Source organism: Orycteropus afer, unplaced genomic scaffold, assembly GCF_000298275.1.
Source record: "Orycteropus afer afer isolate SDZICR_OR568_19922 unplaced genomic scaffold, OryAfe1.0 scaffold00354, whole genome shotgun sequence".
Classification (NCBI taxonomy): Eukaryota; Metazoa; Chordata; class Mammalia; order Tubulidentata; family Orycteropodidae; genus Orycteropus; species Orycteropus afer.
This window is the reverse complement of record NW_006921941.1, coordinates 1,247,455-1,266,279: the sequence shown is the minus strand read 5'-3', so window position 1 is coordinate 1,266,279 and position 18,825 is coordinate 1,247,455. Positions and strand designations below refer to the sequence as shown.

Sequence of the window (18,825 nt, the reverse complement as noted above, 5' to 3'; positions counted from 1 at the left end):
ACAGAGCTACCTCAACTTAATAAGGAGTAAAGAATTCACATACCAGGAACAGAGGATAACAACCCACAGGGCCCACTGACTCCATATTAACTGGGCAATTCTTTAAAATGTGCAACCCATTTGCCCAGTGTAGTTGGAGAGTATCGAGAGCAGGAGGAGACTGGAATAATGTTGAAGAGGCAGGCAGGAAGCAGAACACCTACAGACCAGTAGGTCATAGTAGAAGCTTAGATTGTATGTCTACCACAAAAGGGGGTCCTGGACAAGCTTTAAACAGATGAATGGCATAGTCCAATCTGCATTTTAAAAATATCAAAAACAAAAGTACTTTGTAGAAAATGGCTAAAAGGCGCCAAGTAGAATATGTAACTATGTAAAAACATAACAAGTGCCTGGAGGATGCTCAAAAAACTCTAAGGAGTAAGAAAGTGGGTACAAGAGGGTTTCGGTATTTTGTACTGTTTATTTTTGTTTGAACTTTTTTCTAATGAACACCCCATACATTACTTATTTTTCTGAAATTTTTTTTTGAAAAGAATGCTTGTCAAATAATCCCCTAAATCTAGGGCCAGGTCTGGTACTTTGGACACTTTTCCTGGTAGTGTTCCAGTTCTGGTGGTAAGAAATGGCTTTTCTATACTCCCAGAGGAGCTCTGGTAGCATAGTGGTTAAGACACTTGCCTGCTCACCAGAAGGCTGGCGGTTCAAACCCACCAGCCACTCCTCGGAAGGAAGGTTGGGCAATTCTACTTCCGTAGTGATACTGCCTCGCAAACCCAAGGAGGGGTCGCTATGAGTCAGGGCTGACTCGACGGCACATAACAACAACAACAACAACAACAACATACTCCCAGCATTCTTTTCTGCCCCTCAGCTGGCCTGTACGGAAACCCCATCATCTCCCAGTCCTGCTAAATTGTTCTTTATGATGGCCTCACATCTTCTCTGGTGAGTTCATCTCTGCCTTGGATGGAGTATCACACCTTAAGTAAAAAACCAACTTGAGATGCAATCCCTTCCTACCACCTTCAACAGGTTCTTTCACCAATACAACAGGCTGCTTTATCATTGTTTTGTAGGATTTTTCCTCACCCCCATCTTGAAATTGTGAGTTGCTGAGATGATCCCAACTCATAGTAACCTTATGTGTGCAAAGAACTGCTCCATAGTATTTCCAAGACAGTGACCTTTCAGAAGCAGATCACCAGTCCTGTCTTCCCAAGTCCCTCTGAGTGGGTTCGAACCACCAATCTTTCAAGTAGCAGTAGAGCACTTAACCAGCTGCACCACCCAGGGACTCCATTTGAAACTGAGCCCCCATCTTATAATAGCTTCCCTGCCACTTTCTACCAAAACCACTTTCTTAACAACAGGCCAGCAATTTTTCAGAGCGCCAATTCTCCCAAGAAGTTTTCTCTATAGAAGGTAACAGGAGTATCCTGAACTGTGAATTCCATAACTCTCTTCACTTACTCTTATTGTATCACAACCATCTTATTGTATAAGCTTCCCAAAGGTAAAACCAAAAAACCTAAATTTACTGCCATTGAGTTGATTCTGACTCATGGCAACCCCCAGGGGGTTTGTAAGGCTGTAAAATCTTTACGGAAGCTTACTTCCTCATCTTTCTTCTGTGGAGTGGCTGATGGGTTCAAACCACTGACCTCTTAGTTAGCAGCCAAATGCCTTAACCACTACACCATAAGGACTATGTTGTTGTTATGTGCCTTTGAGTCATCTCCGACTCACAGCGATCCCTCCTTGGGTTTCCGAGGCAGTATCACTATGGAAATAGATTGCCCAATCTTCCTTCTGAGGAGTGGCTGGTAAGTTTGAACCGCCAACCTTCCTTCTGGTCAGCAGTCAAATGCCTTAGGCACTACACCACCAAAGCTCCCACAAGGACGATAGTAACCTTGATTTGTAGACTGGCTAGATTTGGCCACAGAAGCAATATCCAGCAGCTTTTAGTGCTAAAATTTCAACTGTCACATATACTAGAGGGGGCACTGGTAGTTCAGTGATAGGATTCTTGACTCTCACGTGGGAGACCAAGTTCAATTCCTGTCAATACATCTCATGCGCCAGTCTGTCAGCAGGTGTGTGTGTTGTTATGATGCTGAACAGCTTTTGGCAAAGCTTCCAGACCAAGACAAACTAGGAAGAAAGGCCTGGCAATCTACTTCCAAAAATAAAAAATGAAACCTTATGGATCATAACAGGCAGCATTTTGTTCTAATGTGCATGACGTCACCAAGAGTCAGGGGCCAACAACAGCTAACAACAACATGTACCAGAAAATGTCTGATACAAACCATGAAATAAAGAGTTGGCAGTATAGTTAAACTAAATACATTGAGAATTCTTAAGTACAAAGCAAGGGCTTGGAAGAAGCTGAGTGCATGTTTCCCAAGTTCCCTATGCTTTGTAGGACCTATAGAAATGGCAGGCTGGGTTGAGAAGAGCCTGTGGAGAGCCAGCAGACCTGGACTGAGACAAGGCATGTCAAGTAGGATGGGTCCTTCTCTATCAGTGCTACACAGCAAAGCACTGCCATGGACAGCCCAGCTTTGTCCTACGTTACTTATCCCCACTCACTTTCATTTCGTAAGTAAAGGAACAACAGCAGAATCTGCCAAAGGTATCATGGAAGGTTTAGGAATTTTAGCTTAATGATCCTCCTTAAAAAACTTTTTTTTTTAAGCACTATTAAGCTTGATGTTCTGTAAAACAAGAACACATGTTTATATGCCAAAGTAGACAGTGGTAAACACCACAAAAGGATTTACATTCCGTACAAGTGGTACAACAGCCACAGGACCGAAGCTTGATGGGAACATCTTACTATTCTCAAAGGCTTCTAGAGTATCAGGGATCAATCTGATAGCAAAGATATTCTTGGTGAAACAAAAGTTTCACATTCCTAAAGGAGAATATACCCACCCAACCGAGAGCAGAGAAACAGGGTCAATCTGACAGTGATGAGTAGGGTCAGTCCAGGAAAAACCCAAGTGCAGTGGTCTGAAGTCCCTTGATAAAGGATTTTATTACCAGAGAGAATAATCTAGGTTCTGATTCCTAGTTTTGTGAATGCCTTGGCAGCGGGATGGACCACAAGAAAAATGAAGTAAACATCTGTCAGCTAACAATTGCTAAGTACTTACTACATGCCAGGCATGGCTCTATGCACTTTACATATATTAATTCATTTAATCCTCTCTATTCGATGCTCTCTCTTCTGACTGAAGACCAGAAATGAAGTAACATGCTCAAACTCACACGGCTCCTAAGTGGGAGAGCTGAGTTAAAAACCTAGGCATTCAGTGTGACTCCAGTGCCTCGAATCTCAACTCTCTTGCACAGAAAGTTAAAAGAATAAGTAATGCTGAAGGCAGTTGGAAACGGATGGTGCTGGAGGTCCAAGAGGGGAAAAAAATAAACTTTAGGTTCCTTCTATCTTGGGCACGGTAATGTACCAAACAGTGTTTCTTTGCTATTCATAAGGTTTTCCCTGGCCAATTCTTTCAGAAGTGGACGGCCTCTTCCTTCTTCCTAGTCTGTCTCAGTCTATAAACTGGCTGTTACCTATGCACCAGGTGCATCTCGCTGGGTTTTAACACCAGAGGCTCAGCCTCAAAACTCACCTCTACATGTCACCACAGTAGGACAAACCGACAGACAAGTTTGTCCTGCTGTTGGAGACCTCTCGTATCCCCCCCACCTGGGTCAATGTGGCTGACTGTTCCTCTGTCTGGCTTCCAAACAGATGCCCCATTGGAGGCGCTCACTCAGTTATGCCAAGAGATTTGGAGGACAGCTACCTGGCCAACTGACTGGAAGAGATCCATATTTGTGCCCATTCCAAAGAAAGGTGATCCCACAGAATGTAGAAATTATAGAACAATATCACTAATATCACATGCAAGTAAGATATTACTGAAGATAATTCAGAAACGTTTGCAGCAGTATATTGACAGAGAACTTCCAGAGGTTCAAGCCGGATTCAGAAGAGGACGTGGAACAAGGGATATCATAGCTATTGTCAGATGGATCTTGGCTCAAGGCAAAGAATACCAGAAAGAGGTTTACTTGTGTTTTATTGACTATACAAAGGCATTTGATTGTGTGGATCATGACAAATTATGGATAACATTGAGAAGAATGGGAATCCCTGAGCACTTGATTGTACTCATGAGGAATCTGTACCTTGACCAGGAGGCTGTCGTTCGAACAGAACAAGGGGACACTACATGGTTTAAAATCAAGAAGGGAGTGCATCAGGGTTGTATTCTTTCTCCACACTTATTCAATCTATATGCTGAGCAAATAATCCGAGAAGCTGGACTATATGAAGAAAAACGTGGTATCAGGATTGGAGGAAGAATCATTAACAACCTGAGATATGCAGACGATACAACTTTGCTTGCTGAAAGTGAGGATGACTTAAGGCACCTACTGATGAAGGTTGAAGAATACAGTCTGCAGTATGGATTACATCTCAACATAAAGAAAACAAAAATCCTCACAACTGGACCAATGAGCAGCATCACAATCAATGGAGAGAAGATTGAGGTTGTCAAGGAATTCACATTGCTTGGTTCTACAATCGATGCCAACGGAAGCAGCAGTCAGGACATTAGACGATGTGTAGCATTGGGAAAGTCAACTGCGAAGGAACTGTTTCAAGTGCTGAGGAGCAAGGATATCTCCTTGAGGACTAAGGTGCGCCTGACAGAAGCCATGATATTTCCAATCACCTTGTATGCATGTGAGAGCTGGACAATGAATAGGGAAGACCGAAGAAGAGTTGATGCTTTTGAGTTGTGGTGCTGGCGAAGAATGCTGAAAGTACCATGGACTGCTAAAAGAACTAACAGATCTGTCCTGGAGGAAGTGTAGCCAGAATGCTCCTTGGAAGCAAGAATGGCCAGACTTCGTCTCACCTATTTTGGTCATGTTGTAAGAAGGGACCATTCCCTGGAGAAGGATGTCATGCTTGGTAGGGTGGAGGGTCGACGAAAGAGGGGGAGGCCTTCAACGAGATGGATTGATACAGTGGCTGCGATGATGGGCTCGAGTATAGCAGGGATTGTGGGGCTGGTGAGGGATCGGGCAGTGTTTCGTTCTGCTGTGCATGGGGTCGCTATGAGTCGGAAACGACTCGACGGCACTTAACAACAACAACAACAACAATCTTGGGCACAAACTTAATAAATTCACGGGGCATTTAGTAGAAGGAACATCTCACAGGTGTCAGACATCTACCAGAGCAGAGCAAAGCTGCAGGAAGCAGAAAAAGAACAGAGTAATGCCGCTACACAAAAACCTCCTCAGGAGCTGACCCAGCTCAACAGCAACTCAATACATACTACCAAGGTTTGGTACCCATGGAAGGTATCTGCAGCTCCAAGATGGAGAAAGGGGTGTTGTGGGAGGGGTAGAGTTCCAGGATCCACCAGCCTCCTATTCGAAGGAAAGAGCCAATTAGAAAAGCCTGGTCTAATGTCACACCAGGACATGCAGACAGGACAGGGGTCGTCCGTGTCTACCCCGTCCATTCTTGCTGAGCCTGGTACATTCAGCATGCATTAAATATGTTTACTTAATGAATGAGCGAACCGGCAAATGAAGGAAAATATGAGAGTTAGCGTCTGTTTCAATTGATGCTGCAGAGTAGGCTGGGGGACAGCGAGCGACCAGAGTAAAACACGGGGCTCAGCCCAAAGTAAGGTCCCCGTGTAGCCTCTACCCATTCTAGGAAATACACAGCATCGTTACATCCCGCATTCTTAAAGGCCGCCCAGCTTCCCAAGTCTTGCCGCCGACCGAATAAGCACGCCTAACCCGCACCCTTTTACATACATGCGGATGAGGACCCCAAAAACGAGTTCCCCGACGCGGGCTCGGAGCCCGAAGCACCCTGGGACTTGTAGTACCCAATCCGTCCGACCGGAGCCTCCTCTCGAACCCAACGTATCCCTCGTTAACGGCCTCTGCTCTGTGCCCTGACCGAGCCAGGCCACGGCAGGCCAGGGTCGCCCACAGGCTGGGATACGGGTGGAGACAGAGATGGTAGGCAGAGGAGGACCCTAGGGGGTGAATGCCAGCGAGGCGGTGCCAGCAATGGGCTGGATGGCAGCGGATGGCGACGGATGCGCGAGACTCCACTCACCATCATTTTGGAAGCTTATTTACTGGTCCGCTCCTCCTCCTCTCTTCACCGGTCTGGGCTGTCCAGCAACCCCACAATCCCCCGCGCCAGAGAACTCCCCAGAACCTTCGCCAAGGCCGTGCGCCGGGGGAGGAAGGGGAAGGACCACTTCCGCTACTCTGTGGTTCTACCAAAGAGTCTACAAGGATAGACCAGCCTCCGGGGCTGAGCCGTGGAGGGCGCTTTAGTTTCCGCAAGGAAGTGTTAGTTATCTGAAAGATCCTGTTTTTTTCATTTCGAGAGTGTAGGCTCCTTACTGCACCTCTATCACCTCCTAACCCTAATTCCAGCCCCATTCCCCACTGGACTCCGGACCAAAGAGTGCAATAAACGCATGCATTTATTTAACGCTGTTGGATGGACCTATGCTAAATAAGCACTTTATGTAAATTATCTCAATCCTCACAACCCTATTGCCTTGGTACTATTAGTAACCTACTTTACAGATGAGGAAACTGAGGCTAAAAGAGGTTAAGAAATGGTGTCCAAAGTCACAGTTACACACAGTTACGTGGTGAAAAGGCTGGCTAGGAGCTTGGCCCTAATACCCGTTTTCTGACTTTGCACTGGCCACAACCTGGCGGCTGGGACAAATCAGGCAACATTCTCAGCACCTACCGACTATGAGCACGCAAGGAACCATGCAACAGGAACAAGACAAGGGGCGCTAGACAAATGCCTTCCGTACTGGTGGGGAGAGTTGGGGCGAGGGAAGAAAAGCAGCTTGCTCGTGCCTGGTAAACTGTCGTTTTGCAAAGCGGCCACAGATGGGATCCACCCGAGACAGCAAGTGCTAACGACCAGAACTTTTTAGCGGATGAAGCTAGTCTTGCAGTAGTCCCTCCCCCAGTTTTTCATCCTCCCGGCCGCCCACCAGTCAGTGTACCCCTGGAGAGCCGAATCCAAACTGAGAAATACTGGGGCGGGGCTGAGGTGAGAGCTGGCAGTTACTGTTCAGAGTTCAAACCAATCAGCCCTCGGCCCCACTTCTGTCGACCAATGGGAAGTGGGCTAAGGCCCAGAGGCGGAAAATGTGGCTACATGAGCAGGCGTAATAGCCAATCGCCCATGGACCTCGTTCTCGTCAGCCAACGAATGGCGAGAGCGGGTCTGTGGGCGGGAGGCCGGAGCAGCTGTCAGGTTGAAGTCCGACAAGGGACGCGCGGCGGGGCGCCGGGAGAATCGCAGAGCCGGGCCGGGTCCTGGAAATGCTCCTTGGGGCCGCTGGCTGGTTTTGTCTCGTGCTCTGTTTCCCCGCGTGCGTCGCAGCTCACGGTGAGCAACGGGCGGGACTATCCAGCTTGCGCAGGCTGTCCAGCTTGCGCGCGTCTCGGGAGGGGGGCCTTGGGTCACCTTGGGGACCCTGAGAGTTTGGGGCAGGGCTTTGTGGAGCCAGGCAGCTGGCACGGGCAAGTGCTGCCCCAGGGCCATGCACTGGGCGGAGCTCGAGACTGGGCTCGGAGTCCTCAGCCTCCCACGTTGAAGCAGGACTGATCACCTCATACTAGCGCCGACCCAGGTGGCCGAAGGTTGTGACCAGGACGAGGCACAAGGGGACAGTTGGAAAATACTATAAGCAGATCTTACGGAGCTTTGGTGGCGTGGTACCTAAGGCATTTGACTGCTAACCTGAAGGCTGGCATTTCAAACCCACCAGCCACTCCTTGGAAGGAAGATTGGGTAATCTACTTCCGTCGAGATACTGCCTCTGTGTTTTCAAGGAGGGGTGGCTATGAGTCGAATCAACTTGACAATGAGTTTGGATTTTTTCTGGTTTGGAGTACACACATATATACACAAGAGCTCACAGTTGTACACCAGGGCTCTCACACACAAGCACACATACACACACATTTGCACCTACAAAAGCACATACGCATATACGTACATACATAATGTGCATATACGTATGTGTGCGTATACATATACGTGCAGATATGTACATGTGTGTGCATATACATGCGTGTATACACAAGTGTACCCATGTGTATTGTACATGTATTGTGCGTGCATTTGTTCACACACGTATTTATTATACGTATGTATGTATATGTGGGAGCTCTGGTAGCATAGTGGCCAAGGCACTTGGCTGCTAACCAGAAGGCTGGTGGTTCAAACCCCCCAGCCACTCCTCGGAAGGAAGATAGGGCAATCTACTTCCGTAATGATACTGCCTCAGAAACCCAAGGAGGGGTCGCTATGAGTTGAGTCTGACTCGACAGCACATAACGACAATTGTATGCATATATGTGTATGCAGGTATTTGTACATGCATGTATACATATATGTGCACAGATGCATGCATCTGTATATGTGTGTGTACATGTGTGTAGGTATACATACAGGTGTATATGTATACATAAAGATGTTTATGCATACATACATATGTACATAAACACACAGTTGGCCCTTGGTATCTACAAGGTCCGTATCTGGGAATTCAATCAACCACAGATGGAAAATTTGGCACTGCAGAGGCAGGGGGTGGGGGAGTGGAGGGCAATTAGGTGGTCAAAGCAAACCCTCAAAGGCTGAGGGATAAAGTACTATTTACATAGCATTTACATTGTATTACATGTTAGAAGTAATCAAGAGATTAGTGCCTATGTTATGTGCACATATTACACCATTTTATATGAGACTTGAGCATCAACAGATTTGGTATCTGCAGGGGTCCTGGAATGTCTTGGGTCAGGCACACCTTAGTTCTCAAGGTGACGTTTTTGCTTTTGAACACTTAGAGGTCCTTTGCAGATTTGCCCAGTGCAATATGTTATTTGATTTCCTGACTGCTGCTTTCATAGGTGTTGATGGTGGATCCAAGTAAAATGAAATCCTTGACGACTTCAGTCTTTTCTCCATTTAGCATGATGTTGCTTATTGATCCAGTTGTGAAGACTTTTGTCACACAGTAGTAACTTGTTGACTAATCAACCTATGGTGGTATTTTCACCCTTCACCATCTCTTAATCTCTCTTGGTTAAGGAAATGAGGTACTGAAAGCCAAATAAAATATTAAGCTTTGGTGCTGAAAAAAGAAGTTGACACACCCCAGAAAAATCTGGTTGTTCTGGCAATTCTCTTCCTCAGTGTACTGGAGCCAGAAATAGTTATTGTTCTTTCATCAACTTTTATTGAGCACCCACTGTATCTTTATGCTACACATTGGAATGCAGCAATGAACTAACCTAAAAATTTATAATCCTTGCCCTACTGGAGGAGACAGACACTAATAAAAAAATTAAGAATACTATACAATTATATATTGTTTTAAAAAAATCAATGGAGAAAAGGTTCAAGGGGAGCTCATTTTGAATGGGTATAAGGGGAAGGCAGTCATATAGCAGAAGTTTCTCTGAGAAAAGTGGCATTTAAGCTGTGACCCAAAAGGTGAGTAGAAGTGAGCCAGGTAAAGAGGTGGGATAGGGAGCCTTCCACGTAGAACAGCCTGGAGGAAGACTCAAAGAAGAGAAGAGCTTGGATGGTCAAGAAACTGAAAGGAGGCTGGTATAGCTTGAATATGGTAAGGACATGAGGATGTAGTAGTGGCCAGGGGCCAGATAAAGCAACATCTTGTAGGCTGTGGTTAAGAGTTGAGATTTGATTTTAAGTGCAAAGGGAAGTCACTGAAGTCCTGGGGATGATGAACTGATCGTGTTTGTGTGTTAAGATGATTTGTTTTTGCTGTTAGGTGCCAAAGAGTCAGCTCCGACTCACAGCAACCCTATGTACAACAGAATGAAACACTGCCTGGTCATGTGCCATATTCACAAGCCTTGCTATACTTAAGCCCATCGTTGCAGCCATTGTGTTAATCCATCCTGTTGAGGGTTCTTTCCATTTTTCACTGACCCTTTACTTTACCAAACATGATATCCTTCTCCAGGGAATGGTCCCTTCTGGCCACAAGACCAAAATAGGTGAGTAGTCTGGCCATTCTTGCTTCCAAAGAGCATTCTGGCTGCACTTCTTCCAGGACAAACATGTTTGTTCTTCTGGCAGTCCATGGTATTTTTAGTATTCTTTGCCAATACCACAATTCAAAAACATCAACTCTTCTTTGGTTTTCCTTATTCATTGTCCAGCTTTCACAAGCATATGAGGCAACTGAAAATACCATGGCTTGAGTTAGTCACACCGTAGTCTTCAAAGTGACATCTTTGCTCAGTGCAATACGACATCTGATTTCTTGACTACTGCTTCCATTGGTGTTGATTGTGGATCCAAGTAATACCATGGACTGCCATCTATCTCAACCTCCTAGGGGGTCCAGTCGAAGACACAGTTCATGGTCTGAACCTGAACCAACTTGTCTCCCAGAAGCCTCTCATCTGTACTCTTTATTCTTCAGGCTTACGCATCCATGACTACTTGTACTTCCAAGTACTGAGTCCTGGGGACATTCGATACATCTTCACAGCCACGCCTGCCAAGGACTTCGGTGGTATCTTTGTAAGTTTTGGGAGGCCCCCTCCACTCTGAACCTGACTTCCTCTTCTCATCCCTTCAACCAGTACCTGAGTGTTGTCACAGCCCAGTGTTGGGACAAGGAAGGGAGCAGAATCCAGCTGTGCCTTCCAGGGGCTGCAATGCAGGGAAGAAATGCTTCCAGCTACTCCTGTGGGTCTAGCACAGACATGGACACCATGGAGGGACAGGCTGTCATGACATAGTGAGAAACCAAGGGTACCAGCTTCCTCTGCCAGCCACCTTTACCTCTGACCTGTGTAATTTAAGGCAAAGTCATTTCCCCTCTCTGGGTCCGTATCAATTCCCCTCTCTCAAAAAGGCAAGGTAGGGTAGGACAATGAGATAGGCCTTTGTGAGAATGAAATAAAAATGCTCCTGTGCCCACACGCAGAAACCACTCCCTGTTTTCTTCACACTCTGTGAGGAACCAATTACATGGGATCGTCAACCCAGTCCTAATGCAGGCGAGTCTCTTCACTCTCACCCACTTGAATGTCTTTCAGCACACAAGATATGAACAGATCCACCTTGTACCCGCCGAACCCCCAGAGGCCTGCGGGGAACTCAGCAATGGTTTCTTCATCCAGGACCAAATTGCTCTGGTGGAGAGGGGGTAAGGAGTGAACAGATTCAGGGATCATTGTTGTTAGTGGTGCTTTGAAACAGGTTTTTTGGGGGCAATTCAGTTTTAAAGGTCTTAAAAAGTGTCTTAAGATCACCCATGCCTTTTGGGTATTTACTTATTAGCCATTATAAAAAATTCTCCACGGCCTTCTCCTATCCACACAGGGTGATGGTCTGGAAAGGGTTAGCTAGAACCCTTTCCTTCAGTCTCATCACCACCCCTTCCAGGGGCTGCTCCTTCCTGTCCAAGACCCGGGTGGTACAGGAACATGGTGGACGGGCAGTGATCATATCTGACAACGCAGTTGACAATGACAGCTTCTACGTGGAGATGATCCAGGATAGCACCCAGCGCACTGCTGACATCCCAGCCCTCTTCCTGCTTGGCCGAGATGGGTGAGGGCTTCTTGTCTCTGGCTCTGTCAATACCAGGCTGGGTGCCGTAACTCGGGGAGGTCAAGGGCAATCACCAATCCCTTCTCTCAGGCCTCATCTTGGGGCGCCCCAATTACAAGGCAAAAAAAGAGTCCTTGGGCTCTGGAATTCCCAGTGATGGGGACAGCAGGGCATGATGGGGTGCTGAGGTGACCATTGCCACCTCTCTTCATGCCCTCCCAGCTACATGATCCGCCGCTCTCTGCAACAGCATGGGCTGCCATGGGCCATCATTTCCATTCCAGTCAATGTCACCAGCATCCCCACCTTTGAGCTGCTGCAGCCACCCTGGACCTTCTGGTAGAAGACTGGTCCCACTTTCCAACCATAAGCAACTCTGGGGTGGGGAGGAGAACCCTGGGAGTTCTGCTGTTTGGAAATTGGGGAGAACATTTAGGGATGGGTGGGAACCAGGGAAAGGCTTGGGTCTTGACTAGGCTGAAGGAGGGAAGCCGCACCACTGGCCTTTCCTGCCTAGGGCCCAGGGCTTCTGGCTAGGAGCTGGAACAAAAGGTAACCTGAGAGCCATCCCTCACTACATGTAGCCACCTGCTACATCCCACCTGGCTCAAGCCTCCCCACCCAGGGTCTTCTCACAATGCTGTTCACAGCCTCTCTACCAGAAGTTGCTGGAGTGGTCTGAGTAGCTGGTGTTCTGGGACTTAATAAACCTTCACTGACTTTTAGCAATAAAGCTGCTCATCAGGGTTGCAACTGTGTCTTAGAGTAAGAGCACACAGGGGAGGGAAGGGCCCTTAAAACTCACTCATCCCATACCTTATTTTGAGACAAGAAATTGAGGCCAAAAGAGGACTAGTGACTTGCCCAAGGTCCTTAAGGACCAGTACCCAGACTGCTGGTCTCTGATCCCAATATAGCCTCCTGTTTAAGTGCCAAGAAAGCCACAGTTGAGCCTTCTAAGGAGATGGCTCATAACCTGGGAGTGGGGATCCACACTGGACTTCAGAGAATTCTTACTTTTTGGTCTTTAGGTGCATTTGCACAGCAGTGTGACTGAGACCAGAGATGAGCTCAAACTGGGGAATCTGAGGTTTGCATCCCCCCAACACTGTCTGTTTTAATGTGCCTCTTTATACCTTCCTACGTGACTACTGGGGCCTCATGTAGCCTATCAAACCATCCTCCATAAAGCATTCCGGTAGAGGCCTGCCTGTCACCACTCACATTTTATTGAGAACAGTGGGTGGACAGGCATGGGAGAGGGGTGCTGGCTGCTGTGAAGGAGTGAGAACCCAATAGGTGAAGTGGCCAGGCAAGCAGGTTCACTGGCTCCATGATCCAGGAAAAGGTCTGTGTGGGCTCTTGCTCTTCTGGGAGCTCTTCCTCAGGAAAGGGATGTGGTAGGCCCCTCAGGGAAGGTAGGCAAGAAGGAATTGGGAGTAATGGGTTGTAATTCCCACAGCACCCAACCAGAGATCAATGGGTAGTGCTAAAGGAGTGAGAAGGGGGTACACAGTCAGGACTAATCTCATAGTCTGCAGCCCAGCTCCTCTAAGTCTCAGAAGACTTCAGTGTTCCTCTATGGAGACCCTAAAGATAGAGATTGAGGCCAGGAGAGCCCCTCACTGACCCAGGGAAGACTCTAAACCAAACCAAAACCAAACTCACTGCCGTTGAGTCAGAGCTGACTCACAGCGACCCCTCCTTGGGTTTCTGAGGCAGTATCACTATGGAAGTAGATTGCCCAACCTTCCTTCCAAGGAGTGGCTGGTGGGTTTGAACCTCCAGCCTTCTGGTTAGCAGTCAAATGCCTTAGGCACTACGCCACCAGAGCTCCTAAATTAAGGAGCACAGGCCTGTCATCCCCTAGGTATCAACCATGCTGCTAGTGTCCTCAGTGAGAAAGAGGTGATAACCCCTATATGTTCCATCTGAGGAAGGCCAGGCCTCTTCTATACCCCATGGGCCAGCCATTGTGCCAGGGCCTAGGAACAAGGCACAAGGTACAAAGATTTTGGCATCTGGGCAAGGGCCTATCTCCACTATCCCAGATGTCTAAATGACAGGAATGAGGTGAAAAGGGAAGTAATCCCCCTGATGCAGTGTCCCCTGGCAAAAGGCCTTAGGGAAGGAGCTCTGGGCGCTCAGCTCTTCCTCTGCCTTTCCCAGCAGTTGCCTTATTGGCTACAACGTTGGCAGGTGGGAGGTAGGGGAAAAAGGGAGGGGTTCTCCCACTCTCCCTTTCTGCTTTAATGAAATCAGGCATTTCTCAGATTTGCCATTTTGTTGTCGTCATCCAGTTGATTCTAACTCATGGTGACCCCATGTGTGCAGAGCAGAACTGCTCCATAGAGTTTTCAAGGCTGTGCCATTATCCTACTCCCCTCAGAAGAGAACATTAGCAAGCTGAGAGAGGAGAAGCCTCAGGTGGATGGGCAAGGGTGGGCCGTGAGGCAAGGGGAAGAAATACTGTCAGGCCTTGACCTTGGTTCCAGCCCCTCACACCCTAGAGTGGAATACCTCAGGGGGAGGCCGATTCTGAAGGGCTCGGTGACAGCACAGAGCCTGAGACAACTCAGCAGCAGTGTCCAGGGCATGAGGTCTGGTGGAGGGCCTAGGGTCCATCCTCTGTCCTATGCTCAGGCAGAGACAGGGCTAGATTGAGGGAAAAGCAGGCAACAGGGGTGGGGACTTCCTTCCAAACCTCTTCTCTGGAGGAAGGACCTCCTTTTCCAGCAGGGTCTAGGATGGGGCCCCTTCTGGGCAGAACATCACACATCAGTCATCTCATCCCCCAGCTCTGCATCTTCTGGCTCTCCTTCCTCCTCGTCTTCCTCCTCCTCCTCTGAGGTCACATTGGGTTCATCAGCCTCTGCCAGGCATTTGGGGCAGGAACAGACAAACAGATAGTTCTCCCTACAGGGGATGGGGGATGGTGGTAGTGGCGGAAAGTCAGGCAGCCACGGGGGCAGAGGACTACAAAGCCCCAGTGCCCACCATGTCCCCACTTGGCACCTGAGGATCTTGTGGCGGCTATGGCGGCTGCGCTCCCGTTGACAGCAGTCTAAGTAGCTGATACAGATTTCCTGCAATGAGAGGGGAGCAGAGGGGAAGGGAGGGTGGGGTCTGACAGTCTGTTCCCTATATTAAATAAGCACTTCCCCAACCAGTCCCCAGGAGCCCAGCCTGAGCTGCCCTTCAGAAAAGGGGTTCACTGCCCTGATCCCTCTTGCAGCTTCAGCAGGTAGGCCACTATGAGGCTCTAACACCTCTCTGAGACAGAAGGGACTGGGCTTAGCCTCAGTGGTTAAAGCCATGGCCAGGGTGATTCCAACCCTATGACTGTGATTAGAAGTTATCTTAATGTGATGCCATTTGTCCTGGAAAAAGATTCACCCAGGCTCTGTGCACTATGCTAACAGCCAGGATCCCCAAACCCACGCCAGTCCCCCATGTACCAAGCTGCCTAGTGCCATCTCCTCCTAGTTTCTTAGATATTAGATTTGTTGATCAAGAGATGGCTGAGGACAAAAAACTGGGCACACAAAGCTGCCCTTCAAACACTGCTCTGAGGCATTCTGGATTTATTTTTTGAATAAGTGGTGGGTAAGGTGAGCAAACCCATCAGCAAAAAGATTTGCACCCTGGGGCACACAGGAATTCAACCCAACAGGCTGAATTTTAAGGGGCTCTAGCCACTGTAGCTCCCAACACCTGGAAACAACTTACAAGGCTCACTGCCCATCCTCCATGATTCCTGCCCCCCTCACCTCTCCAGGCTTAATATCCTCCAGGGCGGTGACATGCAAAAGAAAGTTGTTTTCTGGGAAGGAGGTCTCTGCATTGGGAACACAGCTGTGATTGCCTAGGTCATGAAAGGCAGGTAATGATGATTATTGACAAATAAAAATAGCCTCAGCAGGGGCAGAACACTGGGTCCCATCCTCCTCTCTCATTTTCTTATCCCTGCCCCAAGTTTCCTGATTGTCCATCCAGTGCTCTTTTCTGAAGATCACAGAGCAGAAACAAATGCACAGCCACATCACTGACCATTCCCACCTACTATGACTGCCCTGCTCCCTCTTCATAGGCCAAGCTCATTCTAAGTGTTGAGAAGGAAGGCAGGGCCCTGAACAGATACTGTACCAGACCACTTAACTTAGGTCCATCTGTTATTGACCATTTGATAACAGCTGAGCCCGACCCTCTGAGAGCCCAGTGTGGGAAGGGTAGAGTGGCCCAGCAATTGGGAGGAGGCTTTGCAGTGAGGAAACCAGAGGGTGGGAGGCTGAGACCTCCAAAAGGCAGTTGGCATGAGCTGACTTTTCCCTCCCCATCAGGTGCTTACAAGCTCCCTCTTCCTCAAATCCTGAGGGCCTCCCAGCTTCTCCCAACACTCCCCTGCCAAATCTCACAGGGCAGTGATGGCCCAAAGCCCATCCTTTCCTTTGCAAGAATCAGAGCTTTGTGCTTTGCCTTTGCACAGGGCCTGACCCACTACAAAATATTATATATGAACATATATTAAAGCAAGAACAGTCAAATGAATGAGTGAAAAAATGATGGCAAGAAAAGGCCCCAGGGAAATACTCAAGGAAGCTGAGACCTATCCCTACTCCCAGACTCAATCCCATCATCCTAAAAGGGGCCCAATGAGAAATTAATTGTGGCTGTGAGGATTCTCAACAAAGGCAGATATGTCCCCAGGATCCCCCTACTAGAAGCCCTGACTCACAGCAGCTCTGAAGCACAAAGAGGCCAGATCCTTCACAGTTAAGAAACTCGCCAGTTGCTGTAAGACAGTAATATACAGACATTATTCTACCCATTTTATTGGTGGGAAAAGGAAACTAGGCTTAACAAGGACAGGGACTAGCTCCACTGTTCAGCACCCCCACCACACTAATGCACCTGGTCTCCACCATTTTATCTAAACTTGATCCTCTGAGGCATAAGCTTTTGCTTTTCCATAAACATCATCACCCTATTTGCCTAGCACTCTCTCCCTCTGCATGATCCCAGGCCCTTTCTTGTCCACATGTTCTATGGACAGATCTGAGGCTCCCCACAAGCACACAGGAATTACCCACCCCCACCATTAACTGAATGCTCCCTGGGGCTGGACTGTGCATCCACTTTGACCAGGGGATCTCTAAGGATGGGTGAGGCCAAGGCACCATCTCACCAACCTGCCTCGATGTCCTTGTACAATTGGTCAATGAAGGTGTCCAGCTGCTCACGGTCCCGAGGCTTCAGCTCCAGAGCATCACAGGCATGGACCCACTGGCTCAGGGAGCTACAGGTCCCAGGAAGCCCATGGTGGGAGAGGAGGAGGCCCAGGTCACAGGGCTCTCCACTTCCAGGCAAGTTAAGCCCAAGCAGAAAGGTTATCCCACTCATACCCCATGTCTTTCTCAAGGGTGGGGGCTCTATCTTCCCCAGTGAGGGCTTCCAACTGGTTCATTCCAATTTGACCCCCTGCTGAGAACTTGCATTTCTATTCCACATTTACTGAATCAGAATCTATGTGTTAACATTACCTTTAAGAAACACCTGGGGATATTGTTAACATGTAGATTCTGACTCAGTATATCGGGGTAGAAAAGAAAATCCTCAGGGGGTCAAATTCGAATGAGCCTGTTCAAAGACCTGTCCCCAACAGATCAAGGTTCCCAAGAACAGCCTCCACCACCACATTCTTTTTTGTCTTTCTCTTCACCCAATTAATGTGTGTCTCTACCACCTCATTATTTCTGACTCCCCTCACTGTGTCCAGTACAGTGCTCTGGCCATAGATGGACACCCTGCCCCACCTATCTTTAAAGGAGCTGTGGTGACCTTCCTCAGTCCATCTCCCACCAGAGCGCTGAGAGATAAAGTCCAACAGCCCTGGAACATTCTCTCCTAACCTGGTCCCGATTCCTTGGCCATTGGTCCCAACAAGAGCAAAGAGAGACCGAAATCCATCTGGAGTGAACCACTACAGAGAAAGAGAGGGCAAGGAGATGAATGCTCAGGTTACAGACACTTGTTTTTCTTCCTGATGCACTCTCTGTTCAGGAGGTCTTCTGTGAGTGACTTCCACCCCAAATCCAGAAGACCAATTCAGCTTTGGCTCAGCAGTCCCAGTAGGGGAGGCTGAGCCCAATGACTCCTGGAGAGATGGAGTGACTGGAAAACCATTGCCCACCCTCTCCACACTCACCTGGCTGAGTGCTTCCTCATACAGGGCCTCTGTGAAGAGCCTCCGCAGAAGTTCCAGCTGGCCCTGGTTTAAGGAAACAGGGAGAGACTTGTGTCCCTGGGGATTTTCCATTAGCACCCAGCAGGGCCCAGAAAACCAAGTGAGAAAAGGAGCCAGCTCTGTAGACTGAGCTTTCCTTGGGGGCAAAGGAAGGTCTCAGAGTCCTTATCTCCAGAAAGCTTTGCAGTCACAGCTGGCCTGCCCCAACCTGAGGTGGCAAACCCCAAAATTACCCGTTTTTTTAGCATTTGAACCAGCAGGTCTAGCCTAGTCCATACTACCAACCTCCAGGCTCCCCGATCTAGCCTCCGGTGTGGGACTGCTGTCCTTCCCTCAGAATTTCATGCTAGAAGCAGGGCTTCAAACCAGTTCATTCCCTGTGAAGAATTTACTTTTCCACCCCACATATACTGCATCAGAATCTACATATTAACAAGATCTGTAAGAATCACCTGAGGATCTTGTTAAAATGTAGATTCAGATTCAGTGTATCTGGGGTGGAAATGCAAATTCTCAGCAGGGGAATCAAACCAGAATGAACTGGTTTGAAGCCTTGCTTGAAGGCCCATCCCAGATGCATCCTTTTCACACATCTGCCTCCATCCTCAGGCAGCTTCTGCTTGGAAGTCTGATGTCCTTAGCAAGAATTAGTTACTCTTTGATTTGAAGTGGGGACTCAATAAATTGGCAGTTAAAATTCTGTTTCATAGTGCTCCTGGACTTTGTAAGACCCCAACTCTCAATTTTCTATTATACCTGATTTTTCCTCCGGGAGCAAGGTAAGCACGGGCGGGCTTGTGCTTACTCACTGATCTGCACTGAGCACTTTCCCTTGTTACCCTCCCGAGAGGGACTGGGTCTCCGGGAACAAGGTAAGCAC

General features: G+C 48.1%; 2 protein-coding genes across 2 annotated transcripts in view; one reads left to right on the top strand and one right to left on the bottom strand.

The window, feature by feature from the left end:
- Positions 1-7,419: 7,419 nt before the first annotated feature.
- On the top strand, positions 7,420-12,044 carry PRADC1 (protease associated domain containing 1). Its single transcript, XM_007952609.2, has 5 exons — positions 7,420-7,486; positions 10,563-10,663; positions 11,185-11,294; positions 11,534-11,701; positions 11,924-12,044. The coding sequence occupies exons 1-5, from the start codon at positions 7,420-7,422 to the stop codon at positions 12,042-12,044; spliced, it is 567 nt and encodes a 188-aa protein (XP_007950800.1).
- Positions 12,045-14,472: 2,428 nt separating this feature from the next.
- The window catches only part of SMYD5 (SMYD family member 5), a 17,137-nt gene continuing 12,784 nt past the window's right edge, over positions 14,473-18,825 (bottom strand). Inside the window, exons 7-13 of the mRNA XM_007952607.2 lie at positions 17,907-17,969; positions 17,611-17,681; positions 16,891-16,997; positions 16,437-16,493; positions 15,472-15,566; positions 14,717-14,787; positions 14,473-14,617 (exon numbers count right to left, since the gene is read on the bottom strand). Coding sequence (XP_007950798.1) covers positions 14,473-14,617; positions 14,717-14,787; positions 15,472-15,566; positions 16,437-16,493; positions 16,891-16,997; positions 17,611-17,681; positions 17,907-17,969 — 609 coding nt within the window. The remainder of the gene's footprint in view (positions 14,618-14,716; positions 14,788-15,471; positions 15,567-16,436; positions 16,494-16,890; positions 16,998-17,610; positions 17,682-17,906; positions 17,970-18,825) is intronic.

Excerpts from the sequence above, each read along its gene's own strand:
- PRADC1 (XM_007952609.2), top strand. The coding sequence starts at position 7,420 with ATGCTCCTTGGGGCCGCTGGCTGGTTTTGTCTCGTGCTCTGTTTCCCC. Across the intron at positions 10,664-11,184 it reads AGGACTTCGGTGGTATCTTT|CACACAAGATATGAACAGAT; the intron begins GTAAGTTTTGGG and ends AATGTCTTTCAG. Across the intron at positions 11,702-11,923 it reads TTCCTGCTTGGCCGAGATGG|CTACATGATCCGCCGCTCTC; the intron begins GTGAGGGCTTCT and ends ATGCCCTCCCAG.